The following is a 24,535-nucleotide window of genomic DNA, read 5'->3' on the forward strand; positions in this document are numbered from 1 at the left end:
CTGTATATTATTTTTAATTTCAGTCAGTGTATGTTTAATTTCTGACTGGTCCTTTTCCATTTTTTTGGCATTCTCATTAAGATCCTCGAAGGTCTCAGTAAGTTCCTCGGAGGTTCGGAGAAGATTCTTGAGTAACCTTATAACTGTGGTTTTGAACTCTATGTCCTCCATTAGTTTGCTTTCCTCCATTTCTTTCATTTGTGACATGTTTCTTCATCTTCGCATTTTGGCTGACTGTGAGGACCCACTGTGTCTACAGTGGAAGAACTTCTGTGCTGGAGACACCCTTATGGGGTAAGACTTGCTTCAGTGGGGCTTTGGTGCTCACTGAGTCTGCTTCTTGTGGGTGTCCCTTATGGATGTGAGGAGTTGAAATCTGGTATCTGACCAGGGGTACCCTGGCTCCTGGATCTCCAAGTCAACCACTGTGTGAGCCCACCCAGCAGGAGCTACAGTGATAGCAGATTTCTCCTCTTTGTTTGGGGTTTGGAAATTTTGGAGCTCTCTGACCCAGCTGCAGTTTGTTAGGTTAGGCTGCAAAAGCACAGGTGATTCCTTTGTGCTGCTGTGCACAGCTTGGGAGGAGATGTAAATTGAGTGGGGCGGGGTCTCAGAGAATCACCAGGGCGAAGCAAACAGCAATGGCTGTCGTCAGCTGACTCCGCATCTCTGCGTCCCCGAGTCCCTGCGTCCCCGAGTCCCGCGCCCCCACAGCAACAATGATCCCTGCGAGCAGCTCTGCGAGAAAGTGACCCTCGCTTTCCGACCCACTGCAAGACAGTCCAGTTTCTCCCCGTAGGAGTCTGGGACCCCAGAGTCTCGCCATAAATGAGTTCAGTGCATTCGAGAGCTGGTATCCCCTTCCCATTGAAAAAAACCGCGCACCCAGGTGCAGCCTGGTTCACGCGCCTCCATACCTCTGTTCTTGGCGCCTCTGCACCTCCTACCCGGTGTCAATGCACTTTTCTCTTTCCTTCTAGTTGTAGAACTTCCACTCGGCCAGCTTTCCCGTGGTTCTGGATGATAGCTGTTTTGTCTTATAGTTGTAGTTTTAATGTTGTTGTTGGGGGCAGCACGTACAGGTTTATAACTTATGCCGCCATCTTAGTTCTCTCGTGCATATCACTTTTAATTTGAGGTAAAGTTAAGAAGACAGTTGTCTAATAATAAGAAGCATTTAAATCAAGTACTTAAAATCCAAATGGGGGAGTTTGAAGGTTCAATATGGCACTACAATATACTCCAGGCTCATCTTGTATATTTCTTTCCCCAGTACTAGAATCAGCCATTTCACCAAAGAGCCTTGGTTCCTTTATTTGGAGAATGGTATTAGAAGCCAAATCTGGGTGCTACGTGTGCTTGCTGCCTCTAGGCTGTCATTTTTACAGACAGCAAGGAAACATGTGTACTAAGAAGTATATAGATGTTGCTGGAAAGAGGACCTAGCCTTTGGTGGGTTTGCCTAGGGCCGACTGGTAGTACGTGGGTTCTTGACTTCGTGCAGGAAAAATTTCACAACAGGAGTCCAGGTGACTATGAGGGAATGTTTATTAAAGCTGGGGACAGTAAAACAAGAAAGGGCTTAGCCTAGAGAAGAAGCAATAAGAGAGCTGAGGCTGGGCTGCCCTAGCTCTTGAGAAGTCAGAGAAAAGGGGGCCTTGGGAACAGCTTCAGAGGTGGGCCTGCTGCTGCCCATTGCTCTACTGGTTGTAAGTCTCATGGGGGGTCCCTTAGACTTTAGAACAGCCGTGGGCAAACTACGGCCCGTTTGAAATGAATAAAACTAAAAAAAAAAAAAGACCGTACCCTTTTATGTAATGATGTTTACTTTGAATTTATATTAGTTCACACAAACACTCCATCCATGCTTTTGTTCCGGCCATCCGGTCCAGTTTAAGAACCCATTGTGGCCCTAGAGTCAAAAAGTTTGCCCACCCCTGCTTTAGAAGATGCCTGTGAGGGAGAGGGGAAAGGGAATGGTATAGGCTGCTTCCCAAAGAGAGCGAGTACTGAGTCCTTTGTCTTGAGGCTTTAATCTCTTTCTTGCAGGTGGGAATCTTAGGGTCAGTCTCAAGGGAGGGTTTCAGCAGAATATTCATCAGTTTTCTAGGTGTGCTTCTCCAGGGCCCTGATCTCCACCTATTGGTCAGTGTTAGGCAAGGGGTCCTTAGTCATTGCAGCTGGTCCTGGTCTCACGCTCTAGTTTTGTTGCTTTTCTGGATCTGTAGCTGATACAATTGAGGCCTAGATGCTATTTCTAGGGAGGTGACTTTCTGTATCTGCTGTAAATTGCTCTGCCAATTAGTTCAGCTATCTGTCTCAGTTTCCCTATTCCACATGTCCTGGCTTATTGAACTATCTCATAGACACATTTCTGTAATTTTAATAATGTAATCACCTGTATCTATGGTAAACTAAAAATGGGCTCATTGATTTCATACTGGTGTCTCCAAGTCTAATCCATTACCACATGGATTACTCTAGCCTTCTCCCCTTGCTTTTCTATAAATTTCTACTCCAACATTGAGAAATCTGGTTCCTACTACCTACATTCCATTTACTTAATTATTCAGCTCCAGCATATATGTATAGCAGTATCAGAATTTCTTTTTAGTTATTTTTTTTGTTTTTTAAAATATATTTTTAATGATTTCAGGGAGGAAGGGAGAGGGAGAGAGAGATAGAAACATCAATGATGAGAGAGAATCATTGATTGACTGCCTCCTGTATGCCCCCCACTGGGGATTGAGCCCACAACCTGGGCCTGTGCCCTTGACCAGAATCGAACCCAGGACCCTTCAGTCCACAGGCCAGTGCTCTATCCACTGAGCCAAACCAGCAAGGGCCAGTATCAGAATTTTTAATTTACACTCATTTGGGAAACGTTTTTATTTACTACAACATATACTTATGTGCAGTCCCTTTGCCTATATTCTTATACACCCCACTTATTTCCTATATTAATTAGGTCAGCATCTTTCCCTTCCTCCCCTTCAGTGAGATCGATCCATATATTTGTAATCCTGCTAGACTAGCATGTCACATCTACATTCCATCCTGGGATTCCCCTGACCTCGTAACAGTTTTTAAAAATTTTGCATACATTGAAGTTCAGACTTTGTGTTGTAATGATTAATGGGTATGAAAGACTCCCTCTTCTCCTCCCACTCCCAGTAATCACTGTCTCTATAGTTTTGACTTTTGCAGAATGCCATATAATTGAAATCATTCTGTATATGGCTCTTTTAAACTGACTTCTTTCACTTAGCAAAATATATCTAAGCTTTATTTGTGTCTATTCTTACTTGATAGCTCATTTCTTTTTATCACTGAACTAGAGGACCGGTGCACAAAAATTTGTGCACTCGGGGGGGGGTGTCCCTCAGCCTGGCCTGTGCCCTCTCGCAGTCTGTGACCCCTCAGGGGATGACCACCTGCTGGCTTAGGCCTGCTCCCTGGGGGGGGATTGGAAAGCTGGCAGTCAGACATCCCTCTGGCAGTTCGGGAGCCCTCGGGGGATGTCCACTTGCCAGCAGGGAGCAGGCCTAAGCTGCAGTCAGACATCCTTAGCACTGCTGTAGAGGCAGGGATGGCTCAAACCACCACTGCTGTACTGGCAGCTGTTAGCCTGGCTTGTGGCTGAGCAGAGCTCCCCCTGTGGGAGCGCACTGACCAACAGGGGACAGCTCCTGCATTGAGTGTCAGCCCCCTGGTGGTCAGTGTGTGTCATAGTGACCAGTCATTCCCAGTCTTTCTGCTGTTAGGGTCAATTTGCATATTACCCTTTTATTATATAGGATATAGACCTGTTGCATGGGTGGGGGCCGGCTGGTTTGCCCTGAAGGATTTCTCGGATCAGGGTGGGGGTCCCAATGGGGTGCCTGGGCAGCCTGGGTGAGGGGCTGATGGCTGTTTGCAGGCTGGCCACAGCACCTTCAGGCTGGGGTCCCCGCTGGGGTGCCTGGGCAGCTGGGTGAGGGGCTGATGGCTGTTTGGAGGCTGGTCAAGCCCCCCAGCAGGGACCCTCACCCCATGAGTGTATGACCAGCCTGGGTGAGGGGCTGATGGCTGTTTGCAGGCTGCCACAGCCCCTTCAGGCTGGGGTCCCCGCTGGGGTGCCTGGCCAGCCTGGGTGAGGGCTGATGGCTGTTTGGAGGCTGGTCAAGCCCCCCAGCAGGGACCCTCACCCCATGAGTGTATGACCAGCCTGGGTGAGGGGCTGATGGCTGTTTGCAGGCTGCCACAGCCCCTTCAGGCTGGGGTCCCCGCTGGGGTGCCTGGCCAGCCTGGGTGAGTGGCTGATGGCTGTTTGCAGACTGGCCAAGCCCCCCAGCGAGGATCCTCATCCCATGAGGGTATGGCCATCCTGGGTGAGGGGCTGATGGCTATTTGCAGGATGGCCACGGCCCCCAGCCACCCAAGCTCCCAGTGGAGGCTGGCGGAAGCAGGTATCTGGGATTTATTTGTCTTCTATAATTGAAACTTTGTTGCCTTGAGCAGAGGCCACAGCCGGCCAGAGCAGGCAAGAAGCTTGGCTTCCTCCATCGCCGGGGCAACCAAGCCTTCTGCTTGCTCCAGCTTCGTGGCTGCCGGCTGCCATCTTGGTTGGGTTAATTTGCATATAGTCGCACTGATTGGCTGGTGGGCGTGGCTTGGGGCATAGTGGAGGGGCGGTCAATTTGCATGTTTCTCTTTTATTAGATTAGATAATATTCCATTACAGTTAATCCTTTCTCCTATTGTAGGGCATCTTGTTTGCTTTTAGTTTTTAGAAGTTATAAATAAAGCTGCTATAAACATTTGCTGTAGGACTTTTTGTGGAAATAAATTTTCAACTCATTTGGTTAAATACCCAGGAGTGTGATGGTATGGTAAGACCATATTTATCTTTGTAAGAAACTGCTAAACTGTCTTCTACAGTGGCTGTACCATTTTGCATTCCTACCAGCAATGAATAAAAGTTCCTGTTGCTCTACATCAGGGGTCCTCAAACTATGGCCCGCGGGCCACATGCAAATACACATATTGTATTTGTTCCCGTTTTGTTTTTTTACTTCAAAATAAGATATGTGTAGTGTGCATAGGAATTTGTTCATAGTTTTTTTTAAAACTATAGTCCGGCCCTCCAATGGTCTGAGGGACAGTGAACTGGCCCCCTGTTTAAAAAGTTTGAGGACCCCTGCTCTACATCCTCACCAGCATTTGGTGTTTTCAGTGTTTTTTTTTTAGCCATTCTGATGGGTATGTAATGGTATCTTGTTTTAATTTGCAAATTCTTAATGACATGATGTTGATATTTTTTCACGTGCTTACTTGCCATGTTTTCTTTCATGATGTGTTTTCTCAAGATCCTTTTTTCCATGTAAAAATTTTGGTTCATTTTGTTGAGTTTTAAGAGTTCTTTGCATATTTTGGCTACAAGTCCTTCATCAGAGGTCTTTTGCAAATATTTTCTCTTCCTGTGGTTTTTTTTCATTCCCTTAGAGTCTTTCACAGATCAGAAGTTTTAAATTTCAATAAATTTCTACATGGATCATGCATTTGGTGGGTATATTTAAAAATTCATTGCTGATTCTAAGGTCATATTTTTTCCTTTTTAAATTGGAATGTTTTCTCCATTCTTGTATCCAAGAAAAAGTCATGCTCACGCATTTCTGACTAAGAAAGGCTTCATGGCACAAATATTCCTAAAATACCTCATGCACATGTCATTTTTATTGAAATATGCTTGCTTCCCCAAACACTTCTTTGGTTGTTTTCTCATTTTTGTTTCAGATTTAAGTCTTGGTTTTGAGTTTCCTTTACTGGTTTATACTTGACTGTGTTCTCTGCTGCTTTCCAGTTACCCAATCATTTCCTGTATCCTTTCTCCTATTCTATTTTTGCTATTTCTTTATGGCCAGAATAGTTTATAATATTAATTATTTTATTTCCTTTATTTCTTTAGGCCTAAAGAAATGCTTTATATATCTTTTATTCTTAGAAAACAGGGATCATGCATTAAGAAAAAAACACTTAAGTGCCTTATAATGGCTGGCCTATGATGTCTTGTTAACTGTACAGTTTACAGAATTATTCGGTGGAGTAATTTCTGTCACTGGAATTGTTCTTAACATTTTTGTTGTGCTCATTAAGCTTAATTGATTTCTTTAGCAGAGGCCTGTTCAGGGATTGTTAATTTTAAACAAGTACTTTTAAAACTGCTTGGAGGACTTAGTATCAAGAATCAGTGTTTAAATTGTGGTATTTTTAAGTTGGTTAACATTTTCATGTGAAGCTGTGTTAACATTTTATCGTTCGTGTATTAGAATTGCTAAATAGGCTATACCTATATATGGGACTTAAATTGTAAACTTATTAATTATGGATATATTTACTATATTTTTCTTAAGGTTTTGTTTACTTTATTTATTTATTTATTTTTTAAAATATATTTTATTGATTTTTTTACAGCGAGGAAGGGAGAGGGATAGAGAGTTAGAAACATCGATGAGAGAGAAACATTGATCAGCTGCCTCCTGCACACTCCCCACTGGGGATGTGCCCACAACCAAGGTACATGCCCTTGACCGGAATCGAACCTGGGACCCTTGAGTCCACAGGCTGATGCTCTATCCACTGAGCCAAACCGGTCAGGGCTTGTTTACTTTTCTGATATAGTTAGTAAGGACACCATACTGAGAGATATAGTTGACTAAGTGGATGTCCTGGAGGAGGAAGATAACATTTGCTGAGCTGTGTAATTTGTGGAGGAAAATATGAGAAAAATTGGCAGACAGAAAGGAGGAGGCTATTCGATTTTAAAATATCATAATAGAAAGTTCTGAATCTGACTTGGAGGAAGAGAAGTAAAAGATATAAGGAGTTGTGTGTTTGTATGTCTATTCTTGTTGAAAAATGAGAGGTGTGCTAAGCCTACATAGGTGTTTTTGAAACTGCAAAGAAAAGCAGTTGGTTGGTACTGGGCAGTACCTATGCAGAAACTTTACTTGTACTGGTTAGGTACTTAGTAGTTAGTTGTAAGTGTGTGTGTGAGTGTGTGAGAGAGAGGGGGGGTGGGAGAGGGGGGGGGAGAGAGAAGAGAGGGAGATATGAATATGGATGCACGAGTGTGATGATGAGTACAGAATATATTTCAATTAGAGGAGTGTTTTGCTCAGTGGGTGCTGTAGTTGAATAAGATTCTAACCAAAATCCTTGAGAGGATAACAGGATAAACCAGTGGTTCTCAACCTTGGCTGCACATTAGACTCACCTGGGAATCTTTTAAAAATCCTGATTTCTGGGCCTCATCCTCCGGAAATTCTGTTTCTTTGTTACTAATGTTGTGGCCTCACCCCATAACAAAGAAACAGAATTTCCAGAGGATGAGGCCCAGAAATCAGGATTTTAAAAAGATTCCCAGGTGAGTCTAATGTGCAGCCAAGGTTGAGAACCACTGGGATAAACAATGCTCAACCTAATTTAAAGAGAATAATCCACACGTTTGGGGAATGGATGAAGAAACAAGCCAAAACTAAATGTTTTAATACGGCTTATGTTTTTAAAAGTATGTAAGTTATTCACACATTTGCAGATAATTTTCACTGAGATAAGTTTTTAGAGCTACTCCATAGTTATTTTAATTTTCTTTGACTCCATAGTGTATAATAAGGCTTTTATTTTTATTTTTACTTTATCTAACTTTTCCTAGACCTTGGATTGTAATACATAATTTTTGCTATGTGATTTTCTAGAAGTTTATAATTTTACTATAAGTCCAATGCACGAAATTTGTGCAGGAGTAGGCCTTCCTTTCCCTGGCTGCCGGCACCGGCTTCCCTCTGGCCGCTGGCAGGCACCCAGGACTCGGGCTTCACCTGGGACCTGGGCTTCCCTCGCAGCCCTGGCTTCCTCCGGAAGGTCGTCCGGAATGACGTCTGGTCTAATTACGCTTTCATTATTATAGATTAGCCTCTCTTAGGGGCTTCACCATTTCATTCCCCATCTACTATCCCAGTATTACCAAGAAATCTATCTCAGCTCCTGTTCTCTTATTACATTGTGCCCACTTTTGCTCATGCCATCTGCCTTGATATCTAACTACCTTTTTTGCATAGGTACTCTTTTGACTACTTGTCTTCCTTGTCCTCACAGTTCTCAGTGCCTTTAACTAAAACTGTAGATTGGATGGATGTCTCATGTTGAACGTGGTTAAATTGACTTCTTTATCTTTCTTCCTAACACCTCCTTCTTACTTCTAGTCACTGGGGAAGGTGTAGTTATAAAACCTGGCAGTGAAAGAGATGGAACATAGACTGACCTTTAACCCAGTGTTGCCTCCCACCCCACAGCCCCTCTCTGACTAGCATGAAATCATACAGTTTACTTGTTATTCTTCATACTTTTCTCCATTCCTACGGATAAATGTTTGACCAATTATAGTATGCCTGAGCTACAATAATTTTCTGCATGTACCCTTACTTGTTTCACTATCTTCAAAGGTATTTCTTAAGTTATTTCATTACTTCCTGGAAAGAAAAAGAAAAAGGAGAAAAAAAACACCACCGGAGGATAAATATCTCAGTCTGGGATTTTGAAAAGTAGTGAAAAAGATATGTAGGTAAAAAGATTAAAGCACATAGTGACTAATGTCCCAGTAATGCATGAAAATAAAGGTTGGGCCTTTGGAAAGTTAGAATTTCTATTTACTGTGAGGGCATATACCATGTGGATTTGCCAGGGCTGGGGTGGGGTAGAGATAGGAAGTGGATTTTGGGATGGTAAGTTTTAGGTATTAAAACATCAAGTGGATTTGGCTATTGTCTGTAGTCACTTTTAATCTAGAAGAATCTCCCTTTTTCATTTTTTTATGAAATTGAATTTTTTAAAAAAGAATTCAGGTCTGTTGTCTAATAGAATGTCTCACATTCTGGATTTGTTTGTATCCTAATGATTAGCAGTAAGGTTAAACCTTTTTTTGGCAAGAGTACAATTTAGGTGACATTGTAACATCTTGTTGCATCCCCTTAGGAGGCATATATATTATCAGGTTGTCTATCCCACTGTTGGTGTTGCTAAGTTTGATCACTTGGTATATTTCCCCATTTATAATTAGTAAGTAATCTGTGGGGAAATGTTAGGGCTACCAATAACTTTCAATATGTGTTTTCATTCTCTTTAACCACTCAATACATAAACTTGAAAAATAGTTGTAATTTTAACAATTTTACAAAAGTTGTTTCTTATGTTATTAGTAGTTTAAAAAGGTATTCTGTCAGAATAAAAATAAGAGGCAGAAATGAAGTTGAGACAATGTGGAAATGAAGTAGGAGAGGCAGTGGTAAAGTGTACCTGTGTTTGGAGAATGTTGCTGACACAGTGGTGGCATATAAAATAGTACTGTGTTCCTTGTAGCCAAAAAGTTATGCTTCTAAAATGTGAGCAGCATTGTACTTATAGCTTTCTTTAAGCAATTCTGACCAAAGTTAATGAACTTTATTTTTTTTATAGGTTTAAATTAATACTGGATATTTCTGTCTCCTTCTAAGGTAAGTTTTATTTTTATTTTTGAAACAACATTACTGTATTAAATTTGTTATTCACGTAGTTTGTCTAGAAAGTAAATTTTAGTTACTGATGTATCACTAACTTATTTATCAACTGGGCTTATGGGGTTATCTGTCACAGAGAATAATTATCCTCAGGGGAATGCTTATTAGTTACTGCACATATAGCATACAGTAATATCATGCCCAGTACTTGGGTGCTGAGGAAAACTGGCAGGTTGCCATGGGACCTTGGGTAAATATTTTTGGTATGCTTAATATTCAGATTGCTAAGGTTTGATCTGTGAGCTTTGGGTTGAGTGTATTAGTTTCCTAGGGCTGCTGTAATAGAGTGCACAAAGTGAGTGGCTTAAAACAACAAAAATTTATTCTCTCACAGTTCTGGAAGCTAGCTGTCCAAAATAAAGGCATCAATAAGTCTGCTCTCCCTCTGAAGGCTCTAGGGGAGGGTCCTTTCTTGCTTCTTCCCACCATCCTTGGCATTTTGGCTTATACCTGAATCACTCCAATTTCTGCCTTTGTGTTCATATGGGCTTTTTTCTTCTGGGTCTCCTCTCCTGGTTTTCGAATCTCCCTCTCCTTATGAAGACACCAGTCATTGGATTTTGGGGCTCGCCCTAATCATGTATAACTTCATCTTAAATAGATTACATCTGCACAGACCCTATTTCCAAATAAGGTCTTTGCAGGTCCTGGCTTTAGGACTTCAACATACCTTTTTTGGGGGAAGACACTTCATCCCACTGGTTGTGGCTTGACTTGAGTTGTAGTAATATTGCAATGCTATGATCATTTTGAAGTTTGAATGTTGTGTTCTATGAGGTACAAAATATTTTGGAATTTGTATAGAAATTAAAGTGAAAACTAGAGCACTGACTGGGTGACTCACTTGGTTGGAGCATCGTCCCATACACCAAAAGGTTGTGGGTTCGAGTCCCGATCAGGGCACATACCTAGGTTGCAGGTTCAATCCCCGGTTGGGGTGCACTTCATTTTGAAGTTTGAATGTTGTGTTCTATGAGGTACAAAATATTTTGGAATTTGTATAGAAATTAAAGTGAAAACTAGAGCACTGACTGGGTGACTCACTTGGTTGGAGCATCGTCCCATACACCAAAAGGTTGTGGGTTCGAGTCCCGATCAGGGCACATACCTAGGTTGCAGGTTCAATCCCCGGTTGGGGTGCATATGGCAGGCAACTGATCTATGTTTCTCTCTCATATCGATGTTTCTCTCTCTCGCACCAATAAACATATCTTCAGGTGAGGATTAAAAAAAAACAAAGTAAAAACTAAATTTCTTAAGCCAATTTAGGGCTATTTTTAATAGACTTTGAATGGATTTGGGGTGGTGGCGGTAGATTTTTAACATTTACTAATACAAATACTGATTATTTGTTGGCATTTGTGGGATTCAACCTAACAAGAATCATGGCCCTCCTGAGGTAGACATAAAAGGAAAACAAAGTAAATTAGCAGATTCTTTTTCAGTGTATTTTGTCTAACAATAACAATGCTGTATTTTTTATATTAGGAAATGAAACATATAATTGGATAACTTTTTAAAAAATATATTTTTATTGATTTCAGAGAGGAAGGGAGAAGGAGAGAGAGAGAAACATAAATGATTAGAGAGAATCATTGACTGCCTCCTGTATGCCCTCCACTGGGGATTGAGCCCGAAATCTGAGCATGTGCCCTGACGGGTAATCGAATTGTGACTTCCTGATTCATAGGTCGGTGCTCAATCACTGGGCAACACTGTCTGGGCTGGATAGTGTTTTTTAAAACTCATTAATGCTCTTGATCATTTTAAAAAATGAAGAGTACAATTTCATTGAAATTCAACTCCAACTTCAAAGATGATCTTAGCTAAGGCATAGAGTGAACCTAGATCAGTGCCTGGCCCATGGGAAGTGCCTATTATTACTGAGCCTTTCTAAGAAAGTGAAGGAGGTTTGAGGTAGTCATGAAAAGAAGGAAAGGTCTCATCTCTTATTTTTGACAGTCTTGTGTCTGACTGGTTAATAGTGTATTTACTATTCCAGTTATTGGTTTGGTATTGGTCGTAAATGACTGAAAAAAGTACATTACAGTATTATGAGAGTTTTCTAATATAGGACAATAGAAAACATTAGATTCATGTTTACTTTCTGAGTTTGAGATTTGCAGGTAATAAATGGCTTGTATTATGTGATGCTTGTGAGTAAATATAAAAAATCCAGACTCTATTAACTTGTTTCTTCATTCTGTTCTTCTGTTTAAATAACAATAGCCATATTAATCCAACAAGACATAAGGCGATCATGTGGCATACCATGCTTTTTGAGAGGTGAATATTATTGAATAAAAATGGCTGACAGAAGTGGCAAGATTGTTTCAGGACAAGTGTATATCGAAGTGGAATATGATTATGAATATGAAGCAAAGGACAGAAAGATTGTGATAAGACAAGGGGAACGATACATATTGGTGAAAAAGACGAATGATGACTGGTGGCAAGTCAAACCAGATGAGAATTCTAAAGCATTTTATGTGCCAGCCCAATATGTTAAGGAAGTCACCCGCAAAGCTCTGATGCCGCCTGTTAAACAGGCAGCTGGACTGCCAAATAATTCTATGAAAGTGATCCAGAGTCTGCATCTTCAGAGATCAACAGAAAATGTGAACAAATTGCCTGAGCTTTCAAGTTTTGGAAAGCCATCATTGTCTATTCAAGGAACAGGTCTTATTCGTGATGCCAATCAGAATTTTGGATCCAATTATGATCCAAGTCAAACTGTCAACCTAAGCCTGGACCTCACCCACAATAATGGAAAGTTTAGCAGTGATTCACATTCACCTAAAGTTTCCAGCCAGAATAGGACACGCTTATTTGGTCACTTTCCTGGTCCAGAGTTCTTGGACATAGAGAAAACTAGCTTCTCCCAGGAACAGTCTTGCGATTCAGCAGAAGTCTCAGAAAGGGCCCATCAGGATTCTGAGTCTGGTGATGAACTTAGCAGCAGCTCCACGGAACAGATAAGGGTAAGATTAAAAGTAGAATGATGAAACACTTGTACCTTAATAAAAATATTAATTACAGATTTTACTTTAATTAAAAGATCTTTGTAAGAATTAAGAATCATTTGTTTTACTTTATGTTTACAAAATACATGGGTTCCATCCTGAATTAAAGAGATAGAGAATATGGTAAGTAATTTGTAGAGTTCACTTTATGGTTTCCATAATTCTTGGACATTTACAGGACTAGAACTACTTTATGTGCGGAAAAAAATTTTCTCTCTATTGATTAGCATGAGATAGAAAGATCTTACTTAATTTACCCAGTGATGATATTTCTCTTATTAGAAAAAGTTTGTTTTCTAGCAGTACTCATTTTGACTAGTTTCTGATAAGTTTCCAGGTAATGGATGTACGGGGAAAGATGTCACTGGAATATTAACCACTAACTCTTGTTGTACAAAACTTATTTATTAACCTGGACTATTAAGAAAAACAAAGCCCACAAACCTTTACCTCCATTCATGCACTTTTGTGTCTTAAGTGTCTATGTATCCATGCTTATTTGCATTGCTTGGAAGAAATTTTATGTGTCTGTGGTTTGGTTTCTAAAATTTTTCCTTACCTAACTTTATTTTGAGATTAGTTTATGCCAGTTTATTAGTCAGGTATAGTGAAGTAATTTTAAAAGCACATGCCTGAAATTGAAACTTAAATGTATAGGTTGTCCCCTCAAAAATGTATACATACTTTGAATGATTGTAAAGTCAGTGCTTATTAACATACAACTCATTTTCAAAATTAAGCTAGTTATCAGCTGTTAAAATGTGTATACATTTTTTTGGGGACACCCTATATTTGGAAAAGTCTAATTTTAAGTGCACTTGAAAATGCTAAGGTTGTGGGTTTGATCCCTGGTCAGGGCACATACAAGAATCAACCAATGAGTGCATAAATAAGTGGAACAACAAATAGATGTTTTTCTCTCCCTCTTTCTTCCTTGTCTCTCTCTCCCTCTCCCCTTTTCTCCCCCCTTCCTTCTCTCCCTCTGTTCCTCCCTCCTCCTCTGCCTTCCTCTCTCTCTAAAATCTATATACTAATAAAAGGGTAATATACTAATTAGGGTAGGTATCTTCCAGATGACCATCTGGACGACCTTCCGGACAAAGCCATAGTGGCTGTCTGAGACTCAGGCAAGCCGTGGATGGTGGCTGCTGCTGGGAGGGCCGGCCAGAGGCTCAGGGAAGCCTTGGATGGCGGCTGCTGCTAGGAGGGCCGGCCCGAGGCTCAGGCAGCCATGGTGGCCGCCAGTGGCAGCAGCAGTGGGGTGATGGGGGCGGTGCCTTTCCCTGATTGGCCAGGTCGCCTCTGGCAGAGGGAGGCCAGACTGCAGCTTAGGCTGGGGGCCGAGGCAGAGGTGGTTAGGGGCAATCAGGCTGGCAGGGGCGATCAGGCTGGCAGGGGGGCAAGGTAGGGGTGATCAGGCTGTCAAGGGGGCAGTTAGGGGCAATCAGGCAGGCAGGCAGAGGGATTAGGGGTGATCAGGCAGGCAGGCAGGCGAGCGGTTAGGAGCCAGTGGTCCTGGATTGCAAGAGGGATGTCCGTCTGCCGGCAGTTGGACATCCCCCAAGGGCTTCCAGATTGGAGAGGGTGCAGGCTGGGCTGAGGGGACCTCCCCTCCACCCCCAATGTATGAATTTCGTGCACTGGGCCTCTAGTCAATAAAAAAGAAAAATGTGATACATTTTTTGCCTAAAGCTCTGTTGTAAGATTTATTCATCAGGTTGAGTTAGTAAATAATTGTATGGCTGCACTTAGGTGTGATCTGATTATAATGTAACTAGTATGCTCTTTTTCTAGGTTTTAATTTTTGTGTGTGATATTTTGAATGGAAATAGGGAAAAGGTAACATTTTCTAGAAAAACTTCAGATGTTTGAGATCAAGACACTTACATAAGCCTGGCTGGTGTGTTCTCAGTGGTTGAGTGTCAACCTATGAACCAAGAGGTCATGGTTCGATTCCTGGTCAGGGCACATGCCTGGGTTGTGGGCTCAAACCCCAATAGGGGGTGTGCAGGAGGCAGCCAATCAATGATTCTCTCCTCTCGTCATTATTTCTATTTCCTTCTCCCTCTCCCTTCCTCTCTGAAATCAATAAAAATATATATTTAAAAAAACACACGGAAAGTAGCACTGTCAGTTTACCGTCATTCATCTTAGTATGCTTTCTTTTCTTTAGTCTTTATGTGATATTAGAGGCCCAGTGCATGAAATTCGTGCATGGGTAGGGTCCCTAGCGGCTGCTGGCTGCTGGCCAGGGCCTTCCTTCGTTCCGCACCACCCCCTGGTGGTCAGCGCATATTCTGTTTCTTTGTTATGGGGTGGGGCCACAACATTAGTAACAAAGAAACAGAATTTCCGGAGGATGAGGCCCAGAAATCAGGATTTTAAAAAGATTCCCAGGTGATTCTAATGTGCAGCCAAGGTTGAGAACCACTGTTCTAGAAAGTACTAATGTGGATTGATTGACATTTTAGTTCCATTCCATTCTCTTGGCTATCCTTTGCTTTGAGCCTGTAAAATACTAATGAGTTGTAAGAAGGAAAGAAAAAGAATTCTAATAATCCATAAAAATTATCTTCATCTCCACATCATGGAGAGTTGGTTGTATTACAATGAGTCTTATTTCGGTAATGTTTTAATTAGTGAAATCCATGGGAGTGACAAAATCAACATTGCCTGTTAGAATTTGAAGAAAAATGCAAACTCCTTTCTCAAGAAATGCACATTTACACATAATTTTGCTATAATTTCAAGATATTCGAAAACCCAGATTCTTAAAGGGAAATTTTTAGACAAAGTAATTATGGAGTAAAAATTGATAACTCTTCTTTAAGAAAATTTAGGCACAAATAGATAAGTAGATGGAAATTTGAGAGAGGAGCTAGATCAACTTGAAATTATATTTGGATTAAATCTGAAGGCAAAATTGATAGAGATCTTCTATGGTGACTGGTTTCATTCTGTTTGGCATACCTATTCTCCAGGAAAAGAATACCTTTTTTATAACTCCTGTCTTTTCTCAGAAACTATTGATATTAGAAAGCAAATACTTTATTTCTATCTTTCTTCTGGAACAAAGAGCCTGCTTTATTTTCGCATAGATCTCTTTATCAGGCCCCATCTTCCTTAATTGTGTGGTGGTGACCTTTTTGAGGATCTAGTGAAAGCCATAGACCATCTTTCCAAGAAATGCCTACATGTACATTCATGCATACAGTTTCACTGGGCTCACCCTCAACATAATGCTCATCTTGTGTTCATCTCCCTTTCACCTCTTCCCTACCCTTTTCTCACCTTTTTCTTCTCTAAGACAATTTGCTCTCTCTTTATTTTTTTTTTACTTTTCTTCTATACTCTGACTTCTACCTATGATTCCTAGGTGCATTTGGCTTTATTTTATATTTATTTCCATTTTGTGCTTTAATCCCTTGCGTATTAGTTAGAACTTAGTTGTAAGTGGTGAAAATCCAATTGTGACTAAGTTTAGGCAAAAGGAACTTTATTGGCTCATATAGCAAAGCTACAGGGAGGGTTTATTCACCCAGGCTTTGGGGGTGATTGCAACTGGGGCCTGGTTTGCTGTTATGATTTCTTTTCTCTCTCTTGTCTCTCATCTCTAATTCTCTCTCCATGATCCTATCATTCTTCCACATAGACTTCTTCCATATGGCTGTAGACAAGTTTTTGGCAACTACTGGTATCACATCCTTAGTTTTTCTGTTAGAATATTTACTTTTCTTTCTTTTTTAAAAATACATTTTTTTGTTGATTTCAGAGAGGAAGGGAGAGGGAGAGAGAGAGAAACATCAGTGATGACAGAGAATCATTGACCAACTGCCTCCTGCATGCCCCCCTACTGGAGATGGAGCTCCAGTATACACATACACACACACACACATATACATGTATACTTCTTATTGTTTCTTTTTCTATACTCTGACTAATACACAGGGTATAGTCATTGACTGCTCCAGGCTTTTATCACCACCATTAGATCCAAAAGAAAGGCCTGAAGTTCATTTTTAAAATCCTCAACCTGGCTTAATTCTTATGCTCATCTCTGGGCCAATTACTTTGGTAGGTAGGTTGAGCACTCTGTTTTGTCAGAATTGCATTTTGTGGCAGTCTCTTCACAGAGAAGGTGTGGAGTATGCAGGGTAGCATGGTTGGCAGTCCCGTCAGAATCACATCATTTGGGGGAGGGCAGATAATCAACAAAAGGAATGGTGGTGGTGCTAGTACCTGAAAAGGGGGAATACTCTGCATTCAGAAACAATAAATGGTTATTTGGCACAATTATTTGCTATACATTGGAATATATCTATATTTTGGAATAGGAAATGAGTATATTTTTAATCCTCATCTGAAGATATAGGATATGTCATAGAGAAGGAAGGAGGGAGGGACGGAGGGAGAAACATTGACGAGATAGAGAAACATCGATCAGTTGCCGCCCATATATGGCCTAACTGGGGATTGAACCTGCAACCTAGATATATGTGCCCTGACCAGGAACTGAACCTGAATTTTTTGTTAAATGGGGTGATGCTCTAACCAACTGGGCCACCTGGCCAGGGCATGAATGTATTCTTTATGTTTCAGAATTCTTGGATACAGTGTAGGGTCAGTTTCATATAAATTTCCTCACATCTGTAGCCAGATCCTGATAAATTTAAATGCATGAATATTTAAGTCTGTGATTTAAAAAGTCTTACACATTATGTTTAAAGTCATGGTACCAGTTTACTTGAGGTATTAAAAATTTCTATCTCTGCCCCTTTCTCTCGACATATATGTATATGTACACATCTATAATAATAACAGTGTAATATGCAAATCAACCCAACGGCCAAACAGCAGAATGACCGTCCGGACGACCTTCCAGATGAAGCTCGGACTGTGAGGGCTGAGGCAGCTGGGGCTGTGATGGCCTACTCTTGCACAAATTTTGTGCATCAGGCCTCTAGTACATATATATTTGTTGTATGATTATATTAGAGTAGCAGTAGAAGAGATGGTTGAAAAGATGATGGAATCTTAATAGAGTCATTAAAAAATCTGTACATTAAAAATGTTTTGTGTTTTCACCCTGTTTTTGTTCTGGGAAAGAATTTGGTAATCTAGGTGACATATTAACAAAAACAACAGATGTGGAAACATTTTTGTTGAGAAAAATACCTCTATGCATAGAATATCTTTAGCAATTACTTCAGTAAATGCCAGACAGATGGTGTAAATTCAGAATGACTACTCAAATAATGCCACAACAATTATTTTGAAGCATGGTATAACACTTGAGCTCAGATTTCTGGAAAATCATGAGTGTAACTTGGTACATTAAAGAAAGAAGTGCAAGAATAGGCTTCTAAACCAAATTTTTGCCTCAGCCTTTCTACAGAGTACTTGACTTCTGAAGCCCTCGTTTTGTAACCAATGGTTCAATACTACTTGTCTATTTTTCTGTCTCATAGCAGAGTGGAATTGAGTCACTTAGAAGTGATTGGAGAGTAGGTGAGTGAAACTTGGTGTGTGTTTTTTTAAATATGCTTTTTTGATTTTTTTTTTTTTGGGAGAGAGAGAGAGAGGGAATGAGAACAAGAGAGAGAGAAAGAAATGTCGATGTGTGAAAGAAACATCGATCGATTGCCTCTCATACAACCCGACTGGGGGGATCGAAACCGCAACCTGGGTATGTGCCCTGACTGGGAATTCAACCCACCACCTTTCAGTGTACTGGATGATGCTCCAGCCAACTGAGCCACACCAGCCAGGACAACTTGGTTTTTAATGAGATATAGAAAAATAAAAAAATGGAGGCTATTCATAAAAATAACGAATATTATAGTGAGAGGAGGGTGAAAGGAACTAACCATTGTTGAGCATCTTTAATGTGTAAAGCAGTCGAATAGATGCTTACATGTGTGGTTGCCTCACAACTGCTTTGTAAGGTAGGTAGAGATAACTTTCTTTTTATGGTGAAGAAACAATTTCATATTTTCGGTTTACAAAGTCAAGGGAGAAATTTGCATTTTTAAAGATACTGAAAATAATTATAAAACATTTGGACATTCTTATTTGATTAAGTTGAGTTGAGCTAGTCACTTTTATCATAGAACACCAGTTTTACTTGAAAGAATGACTGACAAACTGGTTAATTCTGGGGCACTTGTTAGACATTTTGTCAAAAATGAACAAAATAAGCTCACCAATTTTAGTAAAACAATTGATTTTTTGTTGTTGCAAATGATAAAATTCAAGCTATCAAGTGAAAATTAGAATTTTGAAATTTTTTATCTGCTACCATGAGCTTACAGCTGCTCAACCCAAGACTTTCTTTTTTTTTTTTTTTAATATATTTTATTGATTTTTTACAGAGAGGAAGAGAGAGATAGAGAGTTAGAAACATTGATGAGAGAGAAACATCAATCAGCTGCCTCCTGCACATCTCCTACTGGGGATTGTGCCTGCAACCCAGGTACATGCCCTTGACCGGAATCGAACCTGGGACCTTTCAGTCCGCAGGCCGACGCTCTATCCACTGAGCCAAACCGGTTTCGGCTACCCAAGACTTTCTTGATGAAAGCAGTGGTGATATTTAGTTATATATTTTTTGATGATATTTAGTTATATATTTTATAATAAAATGTTTCAGCATTTGGAAGATAAGTATAACTAAGTGAATTAATATTTTTCAAATGACCAATGTGTGATGGGTACAAGTTATTTAAGGACAAGATAGATCAATGAATTTAATGTGATGTACAAATAGTTAATTGATGTGATTTTATGTTCTGCATTGCAACTGATCTCTAAAAAACTGCCACTTTGAGTTTTGGTGGAATGCCAGTGAAGGATGTCCGTAATTATCTGAAAAGCCTTCTTTCTTTATCTGCGTAAGGACATTTTTTCTTTATGTACTTCAACCAAAACAACAAATTACAACAGATTTAAAAAATATATATTTTATTGATTTTTACAGAGAGGAAGGGGGAGGGATAGAGAGTTAGAACATCAATGAGAGTGAAACATCAATCAGCTGCCTCCTGCACGTCCCCCTGTGGGGATTGAGCCCGCAATCAAGGCATGTGCCCTGATCCCGGGAATCGAACCCAGGACCCATTAGTCTGTGGGCTGTTGCTCTATCCACTGAGCCAAACCGGTTAGGGCATATTACAACAGATTTAATGTAGAAGCAGATATGAGAATCCAGACAGTGAAGAAATTAGAATGTAAGTGTAAAACAATGCCATTTTTCCCACTAATTTTTTTTGGGAGACTACCATTTTGCATAAATATATAATTATGTTTAAAAAGGAATTTCACCAATAATTTAAAAATTTTGTAGTTTCAACTTCGAATACTAAATATCAATGGATAACTTGCATGAACAAAAGCTTTTTGGTGTCCCAAGTGATTTTTGAGAATGTAAAAGGGGTTCTGGAACCAGAAAGTTTGAGAATTGCTGTTTTGGTGAAAGTGTCTACATTTGGTCAGCGGCTCTCAACCTGTGGGTTGTGACCCCTTTGAGGGTCGAACGACCCTTTCACAAGGGTCGCCTAAGACCATCGGAAAACACACACACACACACACACACACACACACACACACACACACATATAATTACATATTGTTTTTGTGATTAATCATTATGCTTTAATTATGTTCAATTTGTAACAATGAAATTGGGGGTCACCACAACATGAGGAACTGTATTAAAGGGTCACGGCATTAGGAAGGTTGAGAACCACTGGTTTAAGTGAAAGTGGCATTTAATTGAGGCCTTGCAAGATTCTTTTTCTTACAGTCAAATCACTTTATGTACATACAGGGCATATATGTTATTGGTTGATGATAATAAAAATTTTTGATAAAAATGTTTTAAAATTTGGCTAAATATTTTTTGGCTAAACTCTTTGAAAAGAGGCAACTGATAGATGAGTTCTTAATTAAAATCTGTATCAGTTAATTTGGAAAACATAGTGGTCTTTTAACCAATACATAGAGTTTAATTTTTTTTCTTGTAAGCATATATGAACTATGGTAAAATTAAAATGTTGGAAACCTCTTGCCTTAGAAAGAGTTAATGCTTGTATCAAAACTTATACATAAAGCCACATTCCCACAAGGAAGGCACAGTGTGAAAATGCTCAGTTTCAAAATCTGAAAACCTTGACTTTGCAAATTAGAAATGACAAGAAGTGAAAGACTATGCCTGTAGTAAGGTTGGAAAAGAGGAAGGAAAGATTTCTTGTCAGTCTTAAATATTTTTGTGCTGAAATTACAAAATGGAAAGCTTACCAAGCAAAAGAAAGGCTGGCTACTATATTGATTTTTCTTTAAGCATAATATCCAGTGTGAGAGATAGCTTTATTAGTTAGTGTTTGAACTATTTTTCAATAATTTGATATAAGATGAACTAACACAATTTCTCTCCTTTCATCTGTTTAGTTTGTTGAACTAAAGTATGAAGCAAGTTTTGGTAAGAGGATAATTAATGTTAAATCTTATGAAATAAATATTTTTTACTATAGTGAAACCTCAATCATTTTCCCTGGGGGACAGAAATTTTTGCCTAATTGAAATCCCCTTAGTAAGACAGGAATATCCAATATCTATTTTTCATTCATCACTTATTAAAGGCTTTCTCTGTGCTAGCTAAAGTGCTAAGACTTATTTAGTTTTTGCCTTTAAAGAGCTTGTAGTTAGTGTATTTTAGTCCACTTTCCAGGATTATCAGAAGTAACATGAAAAATTATTGAACCTTTTTAAAAAGAAACTTTTGTATTTATCATTATTAATACTATTAGTTGTCTTTATAGTAGTATATTTTCTAGTTTTGAGCTTGAATTTTGGGTAGTGTCATAAATGTAGTAACTATAATTTATGAACCAAATTTCAGAACATTTGTTCTGATGAGTGTGAGAAGTGAAAATGTATTCTGGAAACTTTGAAATCTGAACTGAGCTGGATAGTTGCCATTTTCATAGAGAGGATTGCATTATTTAATTGTTTAAAATATGTATTGATTGCTTATACTGTGCCAGGCATGTTTTAGGAAGCAGAACATTATTTTAAAATCTTTTACCAAAAGATAGGCAAACTGAAATTAAAGTTGATAACACTTTTTTTTTTAAAAAATATATATTTTATTGATTTTTTTACAGAGAGGAAGGGAGAGGGATAGAGAGTTAGAAACATCGATCAGCTGCCTCCTGCACACTCCCTACTGGGGTTGTGCCCGCAACCAAGGTACATGCCCTTGACTGGAATCGAATAAAGTTGATAACACTTAATATTTCTTATTAGTGTTTTTCTGTTGTTAGCTTTAGGGAGAAAGAATGTGCAGGCTTTTAAATTGGAAAATATTTTACACTGTGGCAACAAAAATATTAAACATAGTTTTAAGAAATGATTGCTATTACTTCTACTTGGTAGGGACAACATAGGTAGTGAGTAATAGCCTGAACTTTGAAATCAAATAGACGTAGTTGTGACTCTTGGTTCAGCAACTTCCTTATGAGGAGGAATAATTAACTCTTGGGTGTTGAGAAGATGAGATGAGTAAGTCAGGAGTCTCAGAATATATGCTTAATAAATATTAATTGCTATGTATTTTTGTTATTACCAAAGGAAATTTTTATTGGAAAAAGACAGTTTGAAACTTTATGAGTTTCTATTTTAAACACTTAAAAGAACTTTTCTAACCTCTTAAGGAGGCAAGCAGAATTTTTAAATACACAGTTAGCATATTGGTTTAGAATAGATTTGTTTGAATGTGTGCTTTATGTACTTTGTGTACTGTATTATGCCTCTTGAAATATATTTGAGGGCCCAGGACATTTTTGTTTTTTAGCCTGAAAGGATAGTGTTACTGCATTAGGCAAGCTTTTGTAAAAAATTTAAATTTATTGGAAGTAACATTGGTTTAATAACATTCTATGTTTTAGGTGTACAGGTTTATAATACAACATCTGTATACTTCATTTTATGCTCACCACTCAAAGTCTAGTCTACTTTTGTCACCATATAATTTACCCCCTTTACCCTCTTTGTCCTTCTCTCGCTCCTCTACCCTTTTGATAACCATTATACTGTTGTCTGTGTCTGTAAATTTGTTTTTTATACCACATGTGAGTGAAATCATATGGTTCTTTTCCTTTTTTGTGAGACTTAGTATGATACTCTTAAGACCCATCCATGTTGTTACAAATGGCAGTATTTTATCTTTTTTATGACAGAATAGTGCTCCATTGTATAAATGTACCACATCTTCTTTATCCAGTCATTGGTCAAAGGACACTTAGATTGTTTCCATGTCTTGGCTATTGTGAATAATGCTGCAGTGAACATAGTGGTACATATATCTTTATGAATAAGTGTTTTCAACATTTTGGGGTAGATATGCAGAAGAGGGGTGCTGGGTCATGTGGTAACTCTAGTTTTAATTTTTCCAGGAACCTCTACACTGTTTTCTATAGTAGCTGCACCAGTTTACATCCCTACCAGCAGTGTCTGAGGGTTCACTTTTCTCCACATCCTCTTTAACACTTGCTATTTCTTGTCTTATTTATAATAGTTTAAGCAAGTTAAAAAATATTTTTTTTGTTAATCCTCAACCAAGGATATTTTTTTCCATTGATTTTTGGAGAGTAGTAGAACAGAGGGGAGGAGGGAGAGAATGAAAGAGAAAGACAGAAACATTGATGTGAGAGACACATTGATTGGTTGCCTCCCACACACAGGATTGAACCTGCAACCCAGATACATGCCCTGGACTGGGAATTGAACCCGAGACCCCTTAGTGCCCTGGTCTAACCACTTAGCCATGACAGCCAGGGCTAAAAATTTTAACATAACATTGCTCAGTACATTTATATTATGTTTTGTAATCCTTTGTCATTTTAAATATTCTTATGGAAAACTGGTATGATAAGTTTTGGGGAAACTTATGATGTAACGTTTGGAAAGTACACTTTACTGTTTTGAGTCTTGCTTCTCAAGGACAAGGATTTGTCTATTACTGTTTTGTATCCTTCTATCCGGGATGTATTGCATGGTTCTTAAATGTAAAAATGAATGAAAGAGAGCATTAAAGCTACTAGTGAAATCAAAAGACCTGAACATTAAAGGGTATATATGACTTTTCACTTTTATTTTATGATTGATATAGTATACATTGTCAAACAAATATATATATTTTTTACTACTACAAGTACTTTTCTTGTTTATCTAATTTTGTAATATACTTCAAAAGAGGGCTTGAATTTTGGGATGGTTTACTTTAATATGTTACAATTATAACTTTAATAAATTTTTTACCCATAAATAAAGTGTAAAGGTAGCATAGTATAAAAGAGGCAAAGAACACAAACACAGATTGTGGAGCCAGGTTGCCTGGATTCAAAGTGCAGATTGATCACTTTTTACTTGTTTAACCCTGGACAAGTACTTGAATTTTTCTTGAACTATTTCTCCATCTGTAAAATGGGAATGATAGTAAAATTTATGTCATAGAGTTTTTATGAAGATTAAATGAATTAGTATAAGTACTTAGAATAATGCCTTGTTCACAAAATCCTATATAATAAAAGGATAATATGCAAATTGACCCTAACGGCAGAACGACCAGGAACAACCAGTCGCTATGATGTGCACTGACCACCAGGGAGCAGATGCTCAATGCAGGAGCTGCCTCCTGGTGGTCAGTGTGCTCCCACAGGGGGAGCTCTGCTCAGCCACAAGCTGGGCTGACGGCTGTGAGCACAGCGGTGGTGGTGGGAGCCTCTTCCGCCTCCTCAACAGCGCTAAGGATGTCTGACTGTTGCTTAGGGAGCAGGCCTAAGCTGGCAGGTGGACATCCCCAGAGGGCTCTTGGGCTGCTAGAGGGATGTCCGACTGCCAGCTTAGGTTCTATTCTCCCCC

At 39.3% G+C, this 24,535-nt stretch overlaps 1 protein-coding gene across 9 annotated transcripts in view; it reads left to right on the top strand.

Moving 5' to 3' along the window:
* The window catches only part of ARHGAP12 (Rho GTPase activating protein 12), a 164,874-nt gene that overhangs the window by 10,200 nt on the left and 130,139 nt on the right, over nucleotides 1–24,535 (top strand). For 8 of the 9 annotated variants that reach the window (XM_014547967.1, XM_014547968.1, XM_014547965.1 and 5 more), the window contains exons 2-3: nucleotides 9,493–9,530; nucleotides 11,823–12,574. In XM_014547967.1, coding sequence (XP_014403453.1) covers nucleotides 11,900–12,574 — 675 coding nt within the window. In that variant the 5' untranslated portion in view covers nucleotides 9,493–9,530; nucleotides 11,823–11,899. Of the gene's footprint in view, nucleotides 1–9,492; nucleotides 9,531–11,822; nucleotides 12,575–21,062; nucleotides 21,093–24,535 lie in introns of those variants that run through there. The other variant, XM_014547969.1, reaches the window with a different exon arrangement.

The sequence above is a fragment of the Myotis brandtii genome, unplaced genomic scaffold (assembly GCF_000412655.1).
Source record: "Myotis brandtii unplaced genomic scaffold, ASM41265v1 scaffold49, whole genome shotgun sequence".
In the NCBI taxonomy this organism is placed as follows: Eukaryota; Metazoa; Chordata; class Mammalia; order Chiroptera; family Vespertilionidae; genus Myotis; species Myotis brandtii.